General features: G+C 44.0%; 1 protein-coding gene across 5 annotated transcripts in view; it reads right to left on the bottom strand.

Annotated features, from left to right (window-relative positions):
* Positions 1-7,083: 7,083 nt before the first annotated feature.
* The window catches only part of RAI14 (retinoic acid induced 14), a 143,102-nt gene continuing 127,639 nt past the window's right edge, over positions 7,084-22,546 (bottom strand). For all 5 annotated transcript variants that reach the window (XM_073681542.1, XM_073681538.1, XM_073681548.1 and 2 more), the window contains 5 exons: positions 16,247-16,362; positions 13,437-14,951; positions 12,887-13,036; positions 11,571-11,636; positions 7,084-8,652 (listed from right to left, as the gene is read on the bottom strand). In XM_073681542.1, coding sequence (XP_073537643.1) covers positions 8,575-8,652; positions 11,571-11,636; positions 12,887-13,036; positions 13,437-14,951; positions 16,247-16,362 — 1,925 coding nt within the window. In that variant the 3' untranslated portion in view covers positions 7,084-8,574. The remainder of the gene's footprint in view (positions 8,653-11,570; positions 11,637-12,886; positions 13,037-13,436; positions 14,952-16,246; positions 16,363-22,546) is intronic.

Genomic DNA, 22,546 nt, shown 5'->3' with positions numbered 1-22,546 from the left:
ACATCACAATAGGAACGTCACAGGAGGGACGACACAGGAGGAATGTCACAGGAGGGACGACACAATAGGAATGTCACAGGAGTGACGACACAGGAGGAACGTCACAGGAGGGACGACACAAGAGCCACGTCACAGGAGGAACGTCACAGGAGGGACGACACAGAAGGAACGTCACAGGAGGAACGTCACAGGAGGGACGACACAGGATCCACGTCACAGGAAGAACGTCACAGGAAGAGCGTCACAGGAGGAGCGTCACAGGAGGGACGTCACAGGAGGGACGACACAGGAGCCATGTCACAGGAGGAACGTCACAGGAGGGACGACACAGGAGGAACGACACAGGAGGGACGACACAGGAGGAACGTCACAGGAGGGACGACACAGGAGAAACGTCACAGGAGGAACGTCACAGGAGGAACGTCACAGGAGGGACGACACAGAAGGAACGTCACAGGAGGGACGACACAGGAGCCACGTCACAGGAGGAACGTCACAGGAGGGACGACACAGGAGGAACATCACAGGAGCCACGTCACAGGAGGAACATCACAGGAGGCATGACACAGGAGGAACAACACAGGAGGGATGACACAGGAGCCACGTCACAGGAGGGACGACACAGGAGGAACATCACAGGAGCCACGTCACAGGAGGGACGACACAGGAGGAACATCACAGGAGCCACGTCACAGGAGGAACATCACAGGAACCACGACACAGGAGGAACATCACAGGAGCCACGTCACAGGAGGAACATCACAGGAACCACGACACAGGAGGAACATCACAGTAGCCACGTCACAGGAGGAACATCACAGTAGCCACGTCACAGGAGGGATGTCACAGGAGGAACATCACAGGAGGAACGTGAATTCTGATGTCAGGACAATAGGATAAATTTGGTGACATCATGTGACCCTATAGACGCACATTACTTCGGATATTGCGTTTACAGTCGCCAATTAGTCCTGACCTGAACATAAAAAGGAGGCCACCAACATTAAAGCCAGAGCGCCTCCATAATAATGGCAGAAACCGCATCGTGAAGTCACGTGATATTATATGCTATGTATTGGGATCGTGTGGATATTCATTATTTTAGGAGATTATTCTAAAAAAAAAGTTTTTCATTATGATAGTGATATAGTGTACGGATAACATTGTACATATAGAAATGATCCTGTATATAGGTGAATAAGACGTTCTATAAATGCTCGTATAAGAGATAAATCAGGTTTAAAAGTAAAAAATGTTAATTAAAAAAAATAAAAATTACTTTAATAAAAAAAAAAAGTAACTTATAAATAAAAAGTGATGCATAAAAAATTAATTTTGGGGGAATAAATCGTTTTTACTTACTAAAAATCACATATTAAAATCTACAGTGTACAAAAAGGGCAAAAATGCTGTAGTTACACTCTAAAAGGTTCATATACTGTAAAATATACGATCGGTCCCTTTACTTTTCAATATGCAATTACCCATAAGGGCCACATGGTGGCAGCACGGCCCCTTGTAGTAAACAGAGAATCTTTTATATGGGGCTTTCTAGCTCTCATATTCTGCAGGGATTCCTTGTGGTTTCAGGATCTCTGTTTGTTGTCATTGAATGGAAACATTAGAGCGAGCGGCTCGTACAGTTATGGTGCAGTTATCAGAGGGGTCACTCGGGATCAGTATCACCACATGTAATATGGCCCTTGGCTCTTTTCCGTGGGGTCCGTCTGTGTGATTACAAGTAATGTCGGCGTCCATCGTCCGTTCCGTGAAATCCCAGGGTCACGTCTAAGCACAGAAACCAGGAACATGGCTTCCTGAGTGTGAGACCCCAAGCAGCAATCTGTGGGGAAAATATGTCCAATGTGAGCACTCAGGGCATGATGGGAGTTGTAGTTTTGCAATTGGAGAGATTGAAGTTGGGGAAGACTGATCTAAATAATCAGCACAGTACAGGAACTCCTGAGAGAAGCCAAATCATATTCTTTCTTTTAACTGTTCCACCCCTCTAGATGACCAGGGATGTGACCTTCACTACTCTAGATGACCAGGGATGTGACCTTCACTACTCTAGATGACCAGGGATGTGACCTTCACTACTCTAGATGACCAGGGATGTGACCTTCACTACTCTAGATGACCAGGGATGTGACCTTCACTACTCTAGATGACCAGGGATATTGCAGTCATTACCCTAAATGAGCAGGAATGTTGCCTTCACAACCCTAGTTTATTAGGACTTTTACCTTCACTACTCTAGATGAACAGAGATATTGCCGTCATCATTACGCTTAATGACCAGGGACGTTACCTTCACTATCCTAGTTGACCATGAATGTTACCTTCACTACCCTAGATGATCAGGGATGTTATAGTCACTACCCTAGATGACCAGGGATGTTACCTTCACTGTCCTAGCTCACCATGGGTGTCATGAATGTTACCTTCACTATCCTAGTTGACCATGGATGTTACCTTCACTACCCTAGTTGACCATGAATGTTACCTTCACTACCCTAGATGATCAGGGATGTTATAGTCTCTACCCTAGATGACCAGGGATGTTACCTTCACTGTCCTAGTTCACCATGGGTGTCATGAATGTTACCTTCACTATCCTAGTTGACCATGGATGTTACCTTCACTACACTTGTTGACCATGGATGTTACCTTCACTACCCTTGTTGACCATGGATGTTACCTTCACTACCCTTGTTGACCATGGATGTTACCTTCACTACCCTTGTTGACCATGGATGTTACCTTCACTACCCTTGTTGACCATGGATGTTACCTTCACTACCCTTGTTGACCATGGATGTTACCTTCACTACCCTAGTTGACCATGGATGTTACCTTCACTACCCTTGTTGACCATGGATGTTACCTTCACTATCCTAGTTGACCATGAATGTTACCTTCACTACCCTAGATGATCAGGGATGTTCTAGTCTCTACCCTAGATGACCAGGGATGTTACCTTCACTGTCCTAGTTCACCATGGCTGTCATGAATGTTACCTTCACTATCCTAGTTGACCATGAACGTTACCTTCACTATCCTAGTTGACCATGGATGTTACCTTCACTACCCTAGTTGACCATGGATGTTACCTTCACTACACTTGTTGACCATGGATGTTACCTTCACTACCCTTGTTGACCATGGATGTTACCTTCACTACCCTTGTTGACCATGGATGTTACCTTCACTACCCTTGTTGACCATGGATGTTACCTTCACTACCCTTGTTGACCATGGATGTTACCTTCACTACCCTGGTTGACCATGGATGTTACCTTCACATAGACCATTATTTTTAATCTTTAAAGATTCCATAATAACCGGGTCTGTACCACAGGACTGGCGTATAGCAAATGTGGTGCCAATATTCAAAAAGGGGACACAAACTGAGCTTGGAAATTATAGGCCAGTAAGCTTAACCTCTACTGTGGGTAAAATCTTGGAGGGTTTCCTAAGAGATGCTATAATAGAGTATCTGAAGAAGAATAACCTCATGACCCAATATCAACATGCGTTTACGAGGGACCATTCCTGTCAAACTAATCTGATCAGTTTTTATGAGGAGGCAAGTTCTGGACTGGACCAAGGAAATGCAGTGGATGTTGTGTATATGGACTTTTCAAAAGCTTTTGATACGGTTCCACACAAAAGGTTGATATATAAAATGAGAGCAATGGGGATAGGGGAAAATATATGTATGTGGGTTAAGAACTGGCTCAGTGATAGGAAACAAAGGGTGGTTATTAATGGAAAACACTCAGACTGGGTCACAGTTAACAGTGTGTACCATAGGGGTCAGTATTGGGCCCCCTTCTTTTTAACATATTTATTAATGACCTTGTAGGGCGCATACACAGCAGTATTTCAATATTTGCAGATGACACTAAACTCTGCAGGGTAATCAATACAGAGGAGGACAATTTTATATTACAGGAGGATCTATGTAAACTAGAGCTTGGGCTGATAAATGGCAAATGAGCTTTAATGGGGATAAATGTAAGGTAATGCACTTGGGTAGAGGAAATAAAATGTATAATTATATGCTTAATTGTAAAACACTAGAGCGGGTGCAGAGAAGAGCGACCAAGGCTATTAGAGGACTGGGGGGTCTGCAATACCAAGACCGGTTATTACACTTGGGGTTATTTACTGTGGAAAAAAGAAGGCTTAGGGGTGATCTTATTACTATGTACAAGTATATGAGGGGACTGTACAAAGACCTTTCTACTGATCTTTTTACTCTGAGGCCTGAGACGGGGACAAGGGGGCATTTTCTACGCCTGGAGGAAAGAAGGTTTAATCATAATCACAGACGCGGATTCTTTACTGTAAGAGCAGTGAGACTATGGAGCTCTCTGCCGCATGATGTTGTAATGAGTGATTCACTGTTAAAATTTAAGAAGGGCCTGGATGCCTTTCTTGAAAAGTATAATATTACAGGTTATATATACTAGATTCCTTGATAGGGCGTTGATCCAGGGAACTAGTCTGATTGTCGTATGGAGTCGGGAAGGAATTTTTTTCCCCAATGTGGAGCTTAATGTTTGCCACATGAGGTTTTTTGCCTTCCTCTGGATCAACATGTTAGGCTATGGGTTGAACTAGATGGACTTAGTTTTTAAGGTTGAAGGAAGACTATGTTACTATGTTACCCTAGTTGACCATGGATGTTACCTTCACTACCCTAGTTGACCATGGATGTTACCTTCACTACCCTAGTTGACCATGGATGTTACCTTCACTACCCTAGTTGACCAGGAATGTTACCTTCACTACCCTAGTTGACCATGGATGTTACCATCACCATCCTTTATTCCCAGGGATTGGGATAGGAGGAATCAATGCTCCATCATCTCCTTCCCATGATCCTTGGGTCCAAACCACATACAGTTAATGTAGGTGGACCCCTGTCCCTGTGGTCTAATAGCAGACCAGACCTGATAGCTTTACACTTGCTGATTTTTTGGCAGATGTTCAGTAAAAAACTGGACAAATTATTTTTGCACCCGGTTTCTTGGGACATCTTTATACTTTTGTTTCTGGTTTCCAGCCTTTCAGCGCCGTCCATGGCTGTATAGTTCTCATACATTTGTAGCACATCCGTCATGATGTGTTTTTCGCTCATTTGCTTCTTGTACAATTTTCCTAATACAAAGCGATTTACCTTCACTGGGTGAACATGGCCTCCATGATGCGGATTTAAGGAGGCAATTTTTTTAAATTATTATTTCAATTTCCCTTGCTGTGTTATAACGTGAGGCTCAGATAGATCTAGTAAACCTGGAGTGACCCCCTTGTTACACAGGACATCCGCAGCCGAGGCCTCGCTGCCAACTGGAGCTTTTGATGCTTCTCGCAATTAGGTCACAAAACCATCGGAGGCCCCAGATGCTGGAGGCTCCCTACAGCCACGGTCTGTGCGGGGGCTGTTAGTCTGCAGGTGGCAGCTTTTGCTCCACGCTCATGGTCCAGCATTTCATTACCCATTTATTATCCATTGGGGTAACCCTGGACTCTGATCTCTACTTTAAACCACAAATCCAAGCCCTTTCCACTTCCTGCCAACTCCAACTCAAAAATATCTCCCAAATCCGTGGATTCCTCAGCAAAGACTCTGCAAAAACACTAGTGCACGCCCTCATCATCTCCCGCCTCGACTACTGCAACCTCCTGCTCTGTGGCCTCCCTTCCAACACTCTTGCACCCCTCCAATCTATCCTAAACTCTGCTGCCCGACTAATCCACCTGTCCCCCCGCTATTCCCCGGCCTCTCCTCTCTGTCAATCTCTTCACTGGCTCCCCATTGCCCAGAGACTCAAGTTCAAAACCTTAACCATGGCATACAAAGCCATCCACAACCCGTCTCCTCCATATATCTGTGACCTAGTCTCCCAGTACTTACCTGCACGCAACCTCCGATCCTCACAAGATCTCCTTCTCTACTCCCCTCTTATCTCCTCTTCCCACAATCGCATACAAGATTTCTCCCCTACTCTGTAACTCTCTACCCCAACATATCAGACTCTCGCCTACCGTGGAAGCCTTCAAAAGAAACCTGAAGACCCACCTCTTCCGACAAGCCTACAACCTGCAGTAACCACCGCCCCACCACATTACTCCATGACCTCCTCTACCACCTCCTACTGTATCCTCACCCATCCCTTGTAGACTGTGAGCCCTTGCGGGCAGGGTCCTCTCTCCTCCTGTACCAGTCGCTGACTCGTTTTGTTAAGATTATGTAAATGTTTTTGCTATGTATATCCCTGTCACATGTAAAGCGCCATGGAATAAATGGCGCTATAATAAATAATAATAATGCAATACAATGACCAGATCTGTTACCTTCGCTACCCTAGATGACCGGGGATGTTACCTTCGCTACCCTAGATGACCGGGGATGTTACCTTCGCTACCCGAGATGACCGGGGATGTTACCTTCGCTACCCGAGATGACCGGGGATGTTACCTTCGCTACCCTAGATGACCGGAGATGTTACCTTCGCTACCCGAGATGACCGGGGATGTTACCTTCGCTACCCGAGATGACCGGGGATGTTACCTTCGCTACCCGAGATGACCGGGGATGTTACCTTCGCTACCCTAGATGACCGGGGATATGACCTCCGCTACCCGAGATGACCGGGGATGTGACCTTCGCTACCCTAGATGAAAGGGGATGTGACCTTCGCTACCCTAGATGAAAGGGGATGTGACCTTCGCTACCCTAGATGACTGAGGATGTTACCCTCAATACCCTAGATGACCAATGATGTTACCTTCACTACTCTAGATTTAGGCTACAACCACGGAGGAGCCGGTGCCAGTCATGGAGGAGCAGGCGCCAGTCATGGAGGAGCAGGCGCCAGTCATGGAGGAGCAGGCGCCAGTCGCGGAGGAGCAGGCGCCAGTCGCGGAGGAGCAGGCGCCAGTCGCGGAGGAGCAGGCGCAATCAGGGCTGATTTAGTAGAAGATATAGCCTCATGTCATGGGTAATTGGGTTTGAAAAAGACGAATATGATGATGAACACGGCTATAAATGACAATAATATAACGCAGACGGTCATTTATTGGTAATTTTATTTTTTTATTATACCTTTATTTTGCTGGAGTGGCATGACCATGCAGACATCATTATTAGGCAAAAAAAAAACATCATAACAAATACATAAACTGTATATAAAATAATTTCTAACATTTCTGGAAAGTTAGACCCATGTATATATTTTACTACTCCGATCTGTAAAATTAAGCAGCAAAACATTTTTTTTATTTTTTTTACAATAATCGAAACAAAAACAAACAAAAAAAAAGCTACATAAATTTAACATATAATATTAAAAAGGTATCAATCTAAAATAATATTACTGCATAGAAAACTAAATTACTTTGCTACCTTTAACTGTTGTGGTCGGGGAGGTAAAGGGAGGTTATGTATTTGGAGTAGGCGCTACAACATTTACCTGGAGACTTTTCCACTAATGGGGGCATAACGGAGCAAAATCAACAGTGCTACATGTAGCAACTGGGGTTGTGGGATTACCTAGTGCGGTTTATGGGTAAGAAGCCGACGTCGGGGGTGCCTGCTAATGGCTACGGCATCTATCTACACAAATATCCAGCAGTTAGTGTCCTTAACCTCCTAAAACTTGAATCCCACTTTAAGCCCCGCCCATGCAGAACCAGGAACACGCATTTTAGGTTGATTTCCTTAAGCCCCGCCCCTGCAGAACCATCCGATCTAGATTTGATTTAGCCCCACCCCTGCAGAACTAGGAACACCCATTCTGACTTAATTTGCATAAACCCCACCTTTTATTTCGAGGGACAATCCCATGAAAAAAAAAAAAAGGACGGCTGGGGAGGCATGCTATAAGGAACATTTCCCCTCAGTTGCTAGAAATTCTTTTCCGTTTCTTTAATTCTATAGGTATTTTGGCAAAGATGAGTGACAAGCGGCGCCAGCCAATATGCAGTCCACATAGGTTGACACCCAAGATTCCTGACCCATAAATAGCAAATCTGTAAATCAATCCCCTGCTCTAGTTTTGCTACATAATTAAGCAGATCTGCATTCAATAGCCTATGAAAATTGAGTGAAGACCCTTGTGGGCGTCGCCTTAAAGGGCATTTCCATTTGCGACCATCATATTACAATTTATATATAGATATAATCTACATATAAAGACGAGTCACTTTGTAAATACAATTCATTATGTATCTTTTACTGTTACAAGACGGCGGAGCTTTGAAGTTCGGCCATTTTGGTGGTCACCGACTGCAGGAGGAAATGATCGCGTCTCACACTGGTATCTGTTTAAAGGCTACTAAATGAGGATATCAGCGCTATGGGAAGCAGCAGTTTTCAGCTCTTGGGTATTGTTATAAGGAGTTGCTAATTGACCACGATAAATACTAAAAAGTGGAACCGGTGGTTTCTTATCAAAAAAGTATAAAATAACTTCATTTTCTGATACAGAAGAACTCATACGTGTGATATCCAGCATTAGTCATTAGGCAGTGCTGTATGAGCTGATCGGCCTTGGTCTCACGTCACATCTTCTGAGACTGACTCTTGCACATGGTCAGTATTTGTTTTAGCACCTTCTGAACGTCTTCATCCATTTGGCCCTAGGGGAGAAACACAAGGGGTTAGAAGGCGGATACAATACCCAGGGTCACTGGATCTGACGCCATCCTCCACCAACATCATATCAATGGAGACCACAAAAACCAACAAGATGAACATGGACCCAAAGCCAAGAGTTGGACAGCTGATCCATAATTTCCCCAAGAGCGATCCCAAGTTTACAGGTATGTCCATAATCTCCACCATAACTCATGACTATTTCCGCTGTCATAAAGAGTATGGCCACCACTAAGTTCCAGATTACAGTAATTATAAATACAGTAAAATTGTTTTCAGACCACTGTAAAAATTGAAGTAAAAAGTAATCTGCTAAGGTACAGAATTTAGGCCTTCAAAGGCCAACCCTCTCAATGAGGTGGTTTTTTCGAAGAGTTTCACTGGAGATATAACCTAGATATAAAGTTTAATCACTTTGTATTTACATCCTGTATTATCCTCCAGAGCTGCACTCACTATTCTGCTGGTGCAGTCACTGTGTACATACATTACATTACTGATACGGAGTTACATCCTGTATTATCCTCCAGAGCTGCACTCACTATTCTGCTGGTGCAGTCACTGTGTACATACATTACATTACTGATCCTGTACTGATCCTGAGTTACATTCTGTATTATACTCCAGAGCTGCACTCACTATTCTGCTGGTGCAGTCACTGTGTACATACATTACATTACTGATCCTGAGTTACATCCTGTATTATACCCCAGAGCTGCACTCACTATTCTGCTGGTGCAGTCACTGTGTGCATACATTACATTACTGATCCTGAGTTACATCCTGTATTATACTCCAGAGCTGCACTCACTATTCTGCTGGTGCAGTCACTGTGTACATACATTACATTACTGATCCTGTACTGATCCTGAGTTACATTCTGTATTATACTCCAGAGCTGCACTCACTATTCTGCTGGTGCAGTCACTGTGTACATACATTACATTACTGATCCTGAGTTACATCCTGTATTATACCCCAGAGCTGCACTCACTATTCTGCTGGTGCAGTCACTGTGTACATACATTACATTACTGATCCTGAGTTACATCCTGTATTATACTCCAGAGCTGCACTCACTATTCTGCTGGTGCAGTCACTGTGTACATACATTACATTACTGATCCTGAGTTACCTCCTGCATTATACTCCAGAGCTTCACTCACTATTCTGCTGGTGCAGTCACTGTGTACATACATTACATTACTGATCCTGAGTTACATCCTGTATTATACCCCAGAGCTGCACTCACTATTCTGCTGGTGCAGTCACTGTGTGCATACATTACATTACTGATCCTGAGTTACATCCTGTATTATACTCCAGAGCTGCACTCACTATTCTGCTGGTGCAGTCACTGTGTACATACATTACATTACTGATCCTGAGTTACCTCCTGCATTATACTCCAGAGCTGCACTCACTATTCTGCTGGTGCAGTCACTGTGTACATATATTACATTACTGATACGGAGTTACATCCTGTATTATACTCCAGAGCTGCACTCACTATTCTGCTGGTGTAGTCACTGTGTACATACATTACTGATCCTGAGTTACATCCTGTATTATACCCCAGAGCTGCACTCACTATTCTGCTGGTGCAGTCACTGTGTATATACATTACATTACTGATCCTGTACTGATCCTGAGTTACATCCTGTATTATACCCCAGAGCTGCACTCACTATTCTGCTGGTGCAGTTACTGTGTACATACATTACATTACTGATCCTGTACTGATCCTGAGTTACATCCTGTATTATACTTCAGAGCTGCACTCACTATTCTGCTGGAGGAGTCACTGTGTACATACATTACATTACTGATCCTGAGTTACATCCTGTATTATACCCCAGAGCTGCACTCACTATTCTACTGGTGCAGTCACTGTGTACATACATTACATTACTGATCCTGAGTTACATCCTGTATTATACCCCAGAGCTGCACTCACTATTCTGCTGGTGCAGTCACTGTGTGCATACATTACATTACTGATCCTGAGTTACATCCTGTATTATACTCCAGAGCTGCACTCACTATTCTGCTGGTGCAGTCACTGTGTACATACATTACATTACTGATCCTGAGTTACCTCCTGCATTATACTCCAGAGCTTCACTCACTATTCTGCTGGTGCAGTCACTGTGTACATACATTACATTACTGATACGGAGTTACATCCTGTATTATACTCCAGAGCTGCACTCACTATTCTGCTGGTGTAGTCACTGTGTACATACATTACTGATCCCGAGTTACATCCTGTATTATACCCCAGAGCTGCACTCACTATTCTGCTGGTGCAGTCACTGTGTACATACATTACATTAGTGATCCTGAGTTACCTCTTGTATTATACCCCAGAGCTGCACTCACTATTCTGCTGGTGCAGTTACTGTGTACATACATTACATTACTGATCCTGTACTGATCCTGAGTTACATCCTGTATTATACTTCAGAGCTGCACTCACTATTCTGCTGGAGGAGTCACTGTGTACATACATTACATTACTGATCCTGAGTTACATCCTGTATTATACCCCAGAGCTGCACTCACTATTCTACTGGTGCAGTCACTGTGTACATACATTACATTACTGATACGGAGTTACATCCTGTATTATACCCCAGAGCTGCACTCACTATTCTGCTGGTGCAGTCACTGTGTGCATACATTACATTACTGATCCTGAGTTACATCCTGTATTATACTCCAGAGCTGCACTCACTATTCTGCTGGTGCAGTCACTGTGTACATACATTACATTACTGATCCTGAGTTACCTCCTGTATTATACTCCAGAGCTGCACTCACTATTCTGCTGAGTACATAGATAATGGTGACAGAGGTTGGATCCTTACAGACTCTCTATGGACATATTTCGGCTCCTTACCTGAACAGCATAGAGCAGATGCATCCTGTAAACGGAGACGATTTCTTGGTGCTGTTTCTTGGTTTCCTAAATACATAAAATAAGTAAATTGTCTTTTTCATTAGACACAACTCCTCATTTCGTAGATAACACCAGGAGATATCCTCATAGTGAACCTGTAATCTTCCTTTAATCTGGCATGGCCGAGAACCCAAGTGGTGGATTATCAGAAACTCAGAATGATTGGAGGTGTAAATATATAAACATACACCATAGGTAAAATATGTGAACCCCTCCTAAATATTGAGTTTAAGCCAAACCCTTGCATAGAATCCAGCACACAGCTGTGCAACCTCCGTGCACAAACAATGGGAGTTTTATGGCCAGACCTGCCAATTTTCTAGAATAGTCGTCAAGGAGGAAAAAGTTTGGGGCTCTCAAGGGGCAAAAAAAAATCTTTCCCTATAGCCACACTCCAGTTCCCGGCTATGCCCCCTCCACACTTCTTCCAAGCCCATTTAAAGGGGTATTGCCATGTTTAGAAGTTCGTCCCTATTCGTTGGGTAGAGAGTCCATTGGGACCTTTGCCGATGCAGAGAACTGTGGCTCTGAAGAGTCCGGTCTGAATGGAGCGATGGTGGACGGTGGAGCAGATGTGCGCATTCATTCTCTATGGGATCGCTGTGGATAGCCGAGCACTTTGCTCAGCTGGTCTTCGGCACTCCCATAAGAATGAAAGGAGTGTAGCCCCCGGTTCTCTGTAATACCCCTTTAATGAGCATTTCCAATCTGCTTTTTGAGGGGTTTAAGGAGAATTCTGAGGCACCATTTGACATCTCCAGGACTCCGTAATGTCTCCCCCTTTTCCAGGAACTTTCCAGATGTTCCTGAGCAGTTGGCACATACAAGTATGAGTCGTACTGAAGAGCTCGGGGAGTATGGCGGGGCCAGAGGTCGCCACCTTTGCCACAAGACAAATCATAATATTACTGATCATGTAGATCTGCCCCGATCACCTGCAAGGCTTGGAAACTAACAACAGCTCAGGCAAAAAAAAATGAAGCTTGTGAAATAGTGTGAGGTCCACATAATTTTGGCCATATTGTGCACATATCTACCAAACTCATGATGGGTTGCCATTGGGTGTCCAAAGGAAGCAGGGACTGGATGGGACTTCTGCCTCTGACTTCTACAGAGGACCAAGTGTGGGACATCGGAGGATGTCCGACTAAGAGTTATGGAGTATTGGGTGATTTGGGTTCTTGCTATGGGTGTTGGGTACCAGCAAAGCTCCACATTACATATGTGGGTCTTTGGTCAGGAGGTGAAGGACTTACCACCAGTTGGTTCTGCAGCTGTCGGATCTGCTGCTGTAGGGTCTCCAGCAGCTGGCTCTGCCTCTTGGTAGTGCTTGTGGTGAACGACAGCTGGGAAAGGCTGTTTAGTGCATCTCGGAGTTTGCTCACTTCCTTCGAGAGCTCATTTATCTGGAAGACCATGAATTCATCTTAGTAAAGCTCCTTGTGGAGTTGTAACAGACAGTCATACATGGGTGTAGGGTCAGATTGGCCACCAGAATACTGAAAGACCCTCCGGGAACCCATGCTATTGACCAACAGGTCCAGAAGAAGGCAACTCCATCTGCAGGTGACTGGAGCAATCACTTACCACTGGGGTCTAGATTTTATGGAGTGGGGGACAAGTCTTAAGGCCATTGATCTAATATTAGTAGCCAATGGTCTATTCATTAGGAATGAGAGTGAGAAAGAGAGAAAGACAGAAAGAAAAAGAAAAACAGCGTGTGCGAGAGAGAGAGATCGCAGGAGAGCGAGAAACCAAAAATGTCCATAATAAAGAGAATCCTATTCCTAAAACCTATTCACCAACCTTCTTGTCTTTGTCTTCATCCACTTTTGAGGTATTTTCCGTCAACCTCTTCATCTCGGTCAGGTCCTCCTGCACTTTGCTGTGTTTCGTCCTAAGCTCTCCGAGCGTTTGCTCCTTGTTCTTTAGCTGTTCTTCTATTGAGTCTTTTTCTTCTTTCACTTGCAACAACTCCCTCTTAACCTGCTCGTTCTCCGCAGTATATTCCTCTCGTTCCTTCAGCAGATCACTCACTTGTGTTGATAACCCGCTGATGTCATCTTCTAGAGACACCTGCCTCTCGGCTAGCAGCTGTCTGGTCACCAAGCCATCCTGGACCGTCGACTTTTCTTGCTGAAGTTCATCTTGTAAACTCTTCATTCTAGATTCTTGAGTCGCGATCTGCTCCCTCAGCTCGTTTCTCTCCACTTCCAGTTTTTCTACCGTTCGTTTAAGACCTTCCATGACTTCCACATGATCAGAGACTGCCGTGTGCCCCTTCTCCTTGTCCAACTGTTGCTTCAGCTCACATACTTCTTCCAATATTTTGGCGTGCTGTGAGGCCAAATCCACCAAATCAGTCTCCACTTTCTCTTTGCTTTCTTCCACTTCCTGCAGAAGTTTCTCGTGCTCTTCCTTATGGATGAATTCTTCAGATACATCAATCGGTGCTTGCTTCGTCTTCTCAAGTTCCACCTGGGCTTCCTTGTATAACACCGACAACTCATTCACTTGATTGATCAAGTCGTCGATGGTTTTGGTCATGTCCTCCTCCTCCTCCACTTGACCGTTCTCCACTGGAGACTTCGGCTCTGTCTTTCTTTCCAATTCCTTCTGCAGACTCGTAATTTCTTCCAGTAATTCTTGCTGCTTCACGTTAAGTTTAGCGTTCTCCACGTTCAGTTGCTCAATGACGGCACAATAAGATTTCTCCATCTCTTCCTGCTTTTCTACGGGCACCAAGTTGACGATCCTTTGGGTAACGACATCGATCTGGTGCCTCAAATCATTCATCTCGTTCTCTTTCCTTTCACTTTCCGCAAGGACCTCCTGGTATTCCCTCTTCAAAACTTCAAACTCTTCCAGCACCAGTAAACTTTCCACACTGGTTTTCACCACTTCATCTTCTTCTTGCTCCATTTTTGACATCCTTTTTAGATTTGGCTTGAAGGAAACATCTTGTTTCATATCACTAGGTGATCCCTGAGACTGAAGGTCTATATCCGAAGCCACCTCGGAGGTTTCCGTGCTGATGGACTCTCTAAAGCTTAACCGGATCTGCTCTTCCAAGCTCTTCCTTTTTGTTTCAGAGTCTTCCAATTTCGTTTTCATGTCTTCGATGGTTTTTTCCAGCAGTTTTAGTTTGTGTTCATTGTTGACCATTTCGATCTGCGACTCGAAAGACGTATCGGAATTGTCTGAAATAACGGCTGGTGATTTCGCATCTTGATTTTTGGCAACGGTTTGGTTTAAGTCGGTCTGAGTGGAATGGTAGGAGTCACTGCTAATATCTGTTAATGCCCCAATATTGGCTTTCTCCTGCAAACAATTAATATGAATATACAGTTTATCACGGTCCAGTAGAATATTTTATCTATTGTCCATGAAGATGAGAACTTTCCCCAATTGTTAGAATTCTATCTAGGCATACACCTACTTAAAGGAGTTCTCCACTTTGGACAATCACTATTTTTAAGAAGGGTCCTTTAAAGAGTAACATTTTTTTAATAGATAAGTAGTCCAGGTAAAACTAAGGAACCTTGTAATATAACTTTTCAGAGAAATCTTCTTCTTTTCTCCCCTTGGATTGATCATTCTCAAAATTCTCAATTTACAGGTAAAATCTGACTCTAGTAAAAACAGATTTTCCCATTACTGAGTTAGGAGATGGCGGTTGGTGCTCATAAGGTTCTATGGAGAACTGTTACTTTTAGGAGAACTTGCAGCAGAATGTCTGTAGCTCCTCCCTCCATAGAGTTTTAAAATAACCAACTGACATCTCCTATCTCAGAAATGGGAAAATCTAACACAGATTTTATAGGTTTTTCCCACAAATTGAAAATAAAAGATAAATCCAGGAGAAGAAAGAAGCATATTCCTCTGATAAGAAATATTACAAAGTTGATTATTTTCATGCATGCTAAATAGAAATTAAGAAGTGCAGATACTCTTTAATGATCAGCACAATGTGTCCACCGTTTTGTGTTCCATCTGGTCATCTGCAATCTCTGGATCAACCTGGCAATAAGTGTTCAATTTTCCTGCAGCACTTCCAGAGGTGAAATGAGGCATTACACCATGTCCATTGTTATCTGAGTAATGCAATACAAGACAGGTCCTCCAAAGAGAGATGGGTTGAAATTCAACAGGTTTGGTCCCAATTTTCCAATATGGGACAGATAAGGATAGTCAGGATGTCCCTTTAATATGTTGCCAGATCCTGTTGAACATGGAGGAGTATACCGACAAATCTTTAATATACGTGGTCACAGGATGTTTTATGAGCCGTACAGCAGACCACCTTTACATGCTGCACAGACTAATTTTAAAAAGGTCATTCTACAAAAGCAACGTGAAAAAAATAAGTGATTCTATGGGTGAGTCGAGTACATAGATGTTTATGGATAAGATCATCCTTGGAGTAAATGTAGGGAAAGGGTGACCAAACCTGGAATTAGGAGTCTGACTGTATAATATGGAAGTGAATGGGAAATAATTGTAATACCAAACATAACCTGCAGCCAAGGGGGGCGCTGTTTCTGGCAAAAATTAAACCCTTCTAATTGTAAGAAAACAAAACAGCTCATGTATGGATAATGTCCAGGTGTACAAACCTGCAATTGCTCCTGTAATTCCTTGTTTAGTAGTGTTAGAGTGACCACCTTTGCTTGCAGCTGAGAGAGCGCATCCTGGTGATCGGCCTCGCAGCTCACATCCAGTAGACTGTCTTCTAGAAAGTGAGAAATACTGATGTGGTTACTATTAGCAGCGCAGGAATAAGAAGCAACGGATTAAAAGGTTGTTCTACATATCAATCTGCAGGAGCGCACTGCTCCTCTGCCTACCGGCTTCTTGCTTGCCAGGTAGCACTGTGCTCCTGCAGATTGACAGTTTGAGCCAGCGTCATGGTGGAGCCTCAGCCCCGAGCAGCGCTTATACACCCTATAGCAAAGAGCTGGAAACCGGTCACCTCTGAAAGACTGCAGAGGTGGTCGGGAACCTAGGCAACAATTAAAAATCCCTCCTTCAGCAATTTCTGATACTAACTACTAAATGATGGATGACAACCAATCCATGCTACTGCTATACTTATCACAGGAGTGTCTCCTATCAAATTATTAATGATTGCACTACAAGAGCTGAAAAAGTTGGGTAAAGACTCTGTACCGGCAGCAGTAATGGTTGATGCTCTGCTTTTCCAGTTGCAGATGTGACTAAGAAACGTATTAAAGGGAACCTGTCCGTAGGATTATCCCCTTTAATCCATCACCAATTCTTTACGGTTAGAGCATTTTCAAGGTGGCTGCTCTGGGATGAGTCTCCGCCCAGGTGACTAGTGTTGGTGATATATATATATATATACACACATACACACACACACACACACACACACATACACGTCCAATCATGGTCAAAAATGTCGACACCCTTGAAACTGTTCCAGAAAGTGATTGCAATTACACATCTTGTTATACACATGTTTATTTCCTTTGTGTGTATTGGGGTAAGAGAAAAAAAAAAAAGGAAAATTGGACATAACTTCACACAAAACCTCCAAAATGTGCTGGACAAAATTGTTGGTACCTTTCCAAAATTGTGGGTAAACAACATTGTTTCAAGCATGTGATGTTCATTCAAACTCACCTGTGGCAAGTAACAGGTGTGGGCAATATGAAAATCACACCTGAACCCAGATAAAAAGGGGAGAAGTTGACTCAATCTTTGCATTGTGTGTCTATGTGTGCCACACTAAGCATGGAGAACAGAAAGAGAAGAAGAGAACTGTCTGAGGACTTGAGAACCAATATTGTTGAACAATATCAACAATCTCAAGGTTACAAGTCCATCTCCAGAGATCTTGATGTTCCTTTGTTCACGGTGCGCAACATAATCAAGAAGTTTACAAACCATGGCACTGTAAACTCCCTGGACGTGGACAGCAGAGAAAAAATTGATAAAGGTTGCAACGCAGGATAGCCTGGATGGTGGATAAGCAGCCCCAATCAGGTTCCAAAGAAATCTAAGCTGTCCTGCAGGCTCAGGGCGCATCAGTGTCAGCAGGAACAATCCGTCCACATTTGGATGACATGAAACGCTATGGCAGGAGACCCAGGAGAACTCCACTGGTGACACAACAGACATAAAAAAGCTAGTCTGTAGTTGTATGCTAGCTAAATGTATGCGAGTCAAAATCCTTCTGGGAAAGCATCTTGTGGACAGATGAGACCAAAGTAGAGCTTTTTGGTAAAGCATATCATTTTACTGTTTATAGAAAACAGAATGAGGCTTACAAAGAAAAGAACACAGTAAATAAAGTTAAATATGGTGAAGGTTCAAAGATGTTTTGGGGTTGTTTTGCTGCCTTTGGCACCGGAGTGCATTGACTGTCTGCAAACCATCATCTGAAGATTACCAAAGGATTTTGGGTGGCAATGTAGTGCACAGTGTCAGAAAGCTGGGTTTGCGCCCTAGGTCATGGGTCTTCCAGCAGGGCAATGACCAAGAAGCCCCCAGAAATGGATGGAAAAAAGAGCTGGAGAGTTCTGGAGTGGCAGCAATGAGTCCGGATCTAAATCTCATTGATCACCTGTGGAGAGATCTTACAATTGCTGTTGGGAGAAGACGTCTTCAGATATGAGAGACCTGGAGCAGATTGTAAGAAGAGTCCAAGATTCCAGCTGAGAGGTGGAAGACGCTGATGGTTATAGGAAGCGGTTGATTACAGTCAGTGTCGGACTGGGGTGCCAAGGTCCCACCAGTAACCAACTCCAGGGCCCCACTTTTCAGCTACATGCAAGTGTGACATTATCCTTAATCATAAATTTATATAACAATGAACTGGGTAGATTGTTAAATGAATAGATGCTGCCTTTGTCTGTACATAGTGATTCAAGTATATTGTGCCAACTACTGCTCATATAAGAGGGCGATGGCCCACTCCTGCACAGGGGCCCACCGGAGGATTCTCCTGTTCTCCTGTGGGTCAGTTCAAGTCTGAGTGCAGTTATTTATTCCAAAGGGTGTGCAACCAAATAAGAAATTGAGGGTGCCAACAATTTTGTCTGGCCCATTTTGGGGGTTCTGAGAGAAATGTGCATTTTTTTCTCTGTTTTTTGAGTTGTTCTAATGCAAACAAAGTAAATAAACATGTGTATAACAAAAGGTGTAATTGTGATAATTTTCTGGGAGAAATCCTTAATTTTCTAGAACAATTTCAAGGGTGCCAACATTTTCGCCCATGACCATCTACAATGTATCAGTGTAGACAATGCTCTGCAAGCTAAACACTCGGACTACAGACTGATACACTGTAACAACCCAGCAGAGATCTGTGCAGCTGCTGCTGATGTGTTTAGCTCACAGAGCATTGTCTACACTGGATACATTGTAACAATCCAGCAGAGAGATCTGTGCAGCTGCTGCTGATGTGTTTAGCTCACAGAGCATTGTCTGCACTGGATACATTGTAACAATCCAGCAGAGATCTGTGCAGCTGCTGCTGATGAGTACAGCTCACAGAGCATTGTCTGCACTGGATACATTGTAACAATCCAGCAGAGATCTGTGCAGCTGCTGCTGATGTGTTTAGCTCACAGAGCATTGTCTGCACTGGATTCATTGTAACAATCCAGCAGAGATCTGTGCAGCTGCTGCTGATGTGTTTAGCTCACAGAGCATTGTCTGCACTGGATACATTGTAACAATCCAGCAGAGATCTGTGCAGCTGCTGCTGATGTGTTTAGCTCACAGAGCATTGTCTGCACTGGATTCATTGTAACAATCCAGCAGAGATCTGTGCAGCTGCTGCTGATGTGTTTAGCTCACAGAGCATTGTCTGCACTGGATACATTGTAACAATCCAGCAGAGATCTGTGCAGCTGCAGCTGATGTGTTTAGCTCACAGAGCATTGTCAGCACTGGATTCATTGTAACAATCCAGCAGAGATCTGTGCAGCTGCTGCTGATGTGTTTAGCTCACAGAGCATTGTCTACACTGGATACATTGTAACAAACCAGCAGAGATCTGTGCAGCTGCTGCTGATGTGTTTAGCTCACAGAGCATTGTCTGCACTGGATACATTGTAACAATCCAACAGAGATCTGTGCAGCTGCTACTGATATGTTTAGCTCACAGAGCATTGTCTACACTGGATACATTGTAACAAACCAGCAGAGATCTGTGCAGCTGCTCCTGATGTGTTTAGCTCACAGAGCATTGTCCGCACTGGATACATTGTAACAATCCAGCAAAGATCTGTGCTGATGTGTTTAGCGCACAGACCATTGTCTGCACTGGATACATTGTAACAATCCAGCAGAGATCTGTGCAGCTGCTGCTGATGTGTTTAGCGCACAGAGCATTGTCTGCACTGGATACATTGTAACAATCCAGCAGAGATCTGTGCAGCTGCTGCTGATGTGTTTAGCTCACAGAGCATTGTCTGCACTGGATACATTGTAACAATCCAGCAGAGATCTGTGCAGCTGCTGCTGATGTGTTTAGCTCACAGAACATTGTCTGCACTGGATACATTGTAACAATCCAGCAGAGATCTGTGCAGCTGCTGCTGATGTGTTTAGCTCACAGAGCATTGTCTGCACTGGATACATTGTAATAATCCAGCAGAGATCTGTGCAGCTGCTGCTGATGTGTTTAGCTCACAGAGCATTGTCTGCACTGGATACATTGTAACAATCCAGCAGAGATCTGTGCAGCTGCTGCTGATGTGTTTAGCTCACAGAGCATTGTCTGCAGTGGATACATTGTAACAATCCAGCAGAGATCTGTGCAGCTGCTGCTGATGTGTTTCGCTCACAGAGCATTGTCTGCACTGGATACATTGTAACAATCCAGCAGAGATCTGTGCAGCTGCTGCTGATGTGTTTCGCTCACAGAGCATTGTCTGCACTGGATACATTGTAACAATCCAGCAGAGATCTGTGCAGCTGCAGCTGATGTGTTTAGCTCACAGAGCATTGTCTGCACTGGATACATTGTAACAATCCAGCAGAGATCTGTGCAGCTGCTGCTGATGTGTTTGAGCTCACAGAGCATTGTCTACACTGGATACATTGTAACAATCCAGCAGAGATCTGTGCAGCTGCTGCTGATGTGTTTAGCTCACAGAGCATTGTCAGCACTGGATACATTGTAACAATCCAGCAGAGATCTGTGCAGCTGCAGCTGATGTGTTTAGCTCACAGAGCATTGTCTGCACTGGATACATTGTAACAATCCAGCAGAGATCTGTGCAGCTGCTGCTGATGTGTTTAGCGCACAGACCATTGTCTGCACTGGATACATTGTAACAATCCAGCAGAGATCTGTGCAGCTGCTGCTGATGTGTTTAGCGCACAGAGCATTGTCTGCACTGGATACATTGTAACAATCCAGCAGAGATCTGTGCAGCTGCTGATGATGTGTTTAGCTCACAGAGCATTGTCTGCACTGGATACATTGTAACAATCCAGCAGAGATCTGTGCAGCTGCTGATGATGTGTTTAGCTCACAGAGAATTGTCTGCACTGGATACATTGTAACAATCCAGCAGAGATCTGTGCAGCTGCTGCTGATGTGTTTAGCTCACAGAGCATTGTCTGCACTGGATACATTGTAATAATCCAGCAGAGATCTGTGCAGCTGCTGCTGATGTGTTTAGATCACAGAGCATTGCCTGCACTGGATACATTGTAACAATCCAGCAGAGATCTGTGCAGCTGCTGCTGATGTGTTTAGCTCACAGAGCATTGTCTGCACTGGATACATTGTAATAATCCAGCAGAGATCTGTGCAGCTGCTGCTGATGTGTTTAGATCACAGAGCATTGCCTGCACTGGATACATTGTAACAATCCAGCAGAGATCTGTGTAGCTGCTGCTGATGTGTTTAGCTCACAGAGCATTGTCTGCACTGGATACATTGTAACAATCCAGCAGAGATCTGTGCAGCTGCTGCTGATGTGTTTGGCTCACAGAGCATTGTCTACACTGGATACATTGTAACAATCCAGCAGAGATCTGTGCAGCTGCTGCTGATGTGTTTAGCTCACAGAGCATTGTCTGCACTGGATACATTGTAACAATCCAGCAGAGATCTGTGCAGCTGCTGCTGATGTGTTTAGCTCACAGAGCATTGTCTGCACTGGATACATTGTAACAATCCAGCAGAGATCTGTGCAGCTGCTGCTGATGTGTTTGGCTCACAGAGCATTGTCTACACTGGATACATTGTAACAATCCAGAAGAGATCTGTGCAGCTGCTGCTGATGTGTTTAGCTCACAGAGCATTGTCTGCACTGGATACATTGTAACAATCCAGCAGAGATCTGTGCAGCTGCTGCTGATGTGTTTAGCTCACAGAGCATTGTCTGCACTGGATACATTGTAGCTGTGCACAGGATTATTGCCTCTGAATGGAAACAAAGGTTCTCACTCACAGATATTAGAAATTTTCAGATCTCTTCATTCATACAGAGATTTATTTCTATAAACCATTTTCAGAGAATTTTTTTTAACAATCTTCCGGTAAATCCGCCCCAGTCTAGTAGCGGTAAATGCAGCAGAGCTGTCATAACCCGTCAGTCACATAACTCGCTCCACGTAACATGACAGGACTGGTTGGATCGCTGGTCGTAAACAGCAATGTGACCAAAACATTCTGATCTGTTTACTCAGGTTCTCCTGTTACAGAAATCCTTATGTGCAGCATGGAAGTAATCACAGGAGGCATCTAGGAGGGGGTGGGGTCGGAGGTTACCACTCATTAACCCATGCAATGTGAGAACGGAATGTACTTTTCACCATGATCAAAAAAAAAAAAAACACCACATTTTTTTTTTTAGACCGTTCATAAAATGTGCTCTTATACCCAAGCTGTAATGTGGGTAAACTCCTACACATAGAAACTGCAGGTA

This window comes from Phyllobates terribilis, unplaced genomic scaffold (assembly GCF_046119375.1).
Source record: "Phyllobates terribilis strain yellow unplaced genomic scaffold, ASM4611937v1 Scaffold_1__5_contigs__length_1240528914, whole genome shotgun sequence".
NCBI lineage: Eukaryota > Metazoa > Chordata > Amphibia > Anura > Dendrobatidae > Phyllobates > Phyllobates terribilis.
The sequence above is the reverse complement of the archived record's forward strand: the minus strand, read 5'-3'. Positions and strand labels throughout refer to the sequence as shown.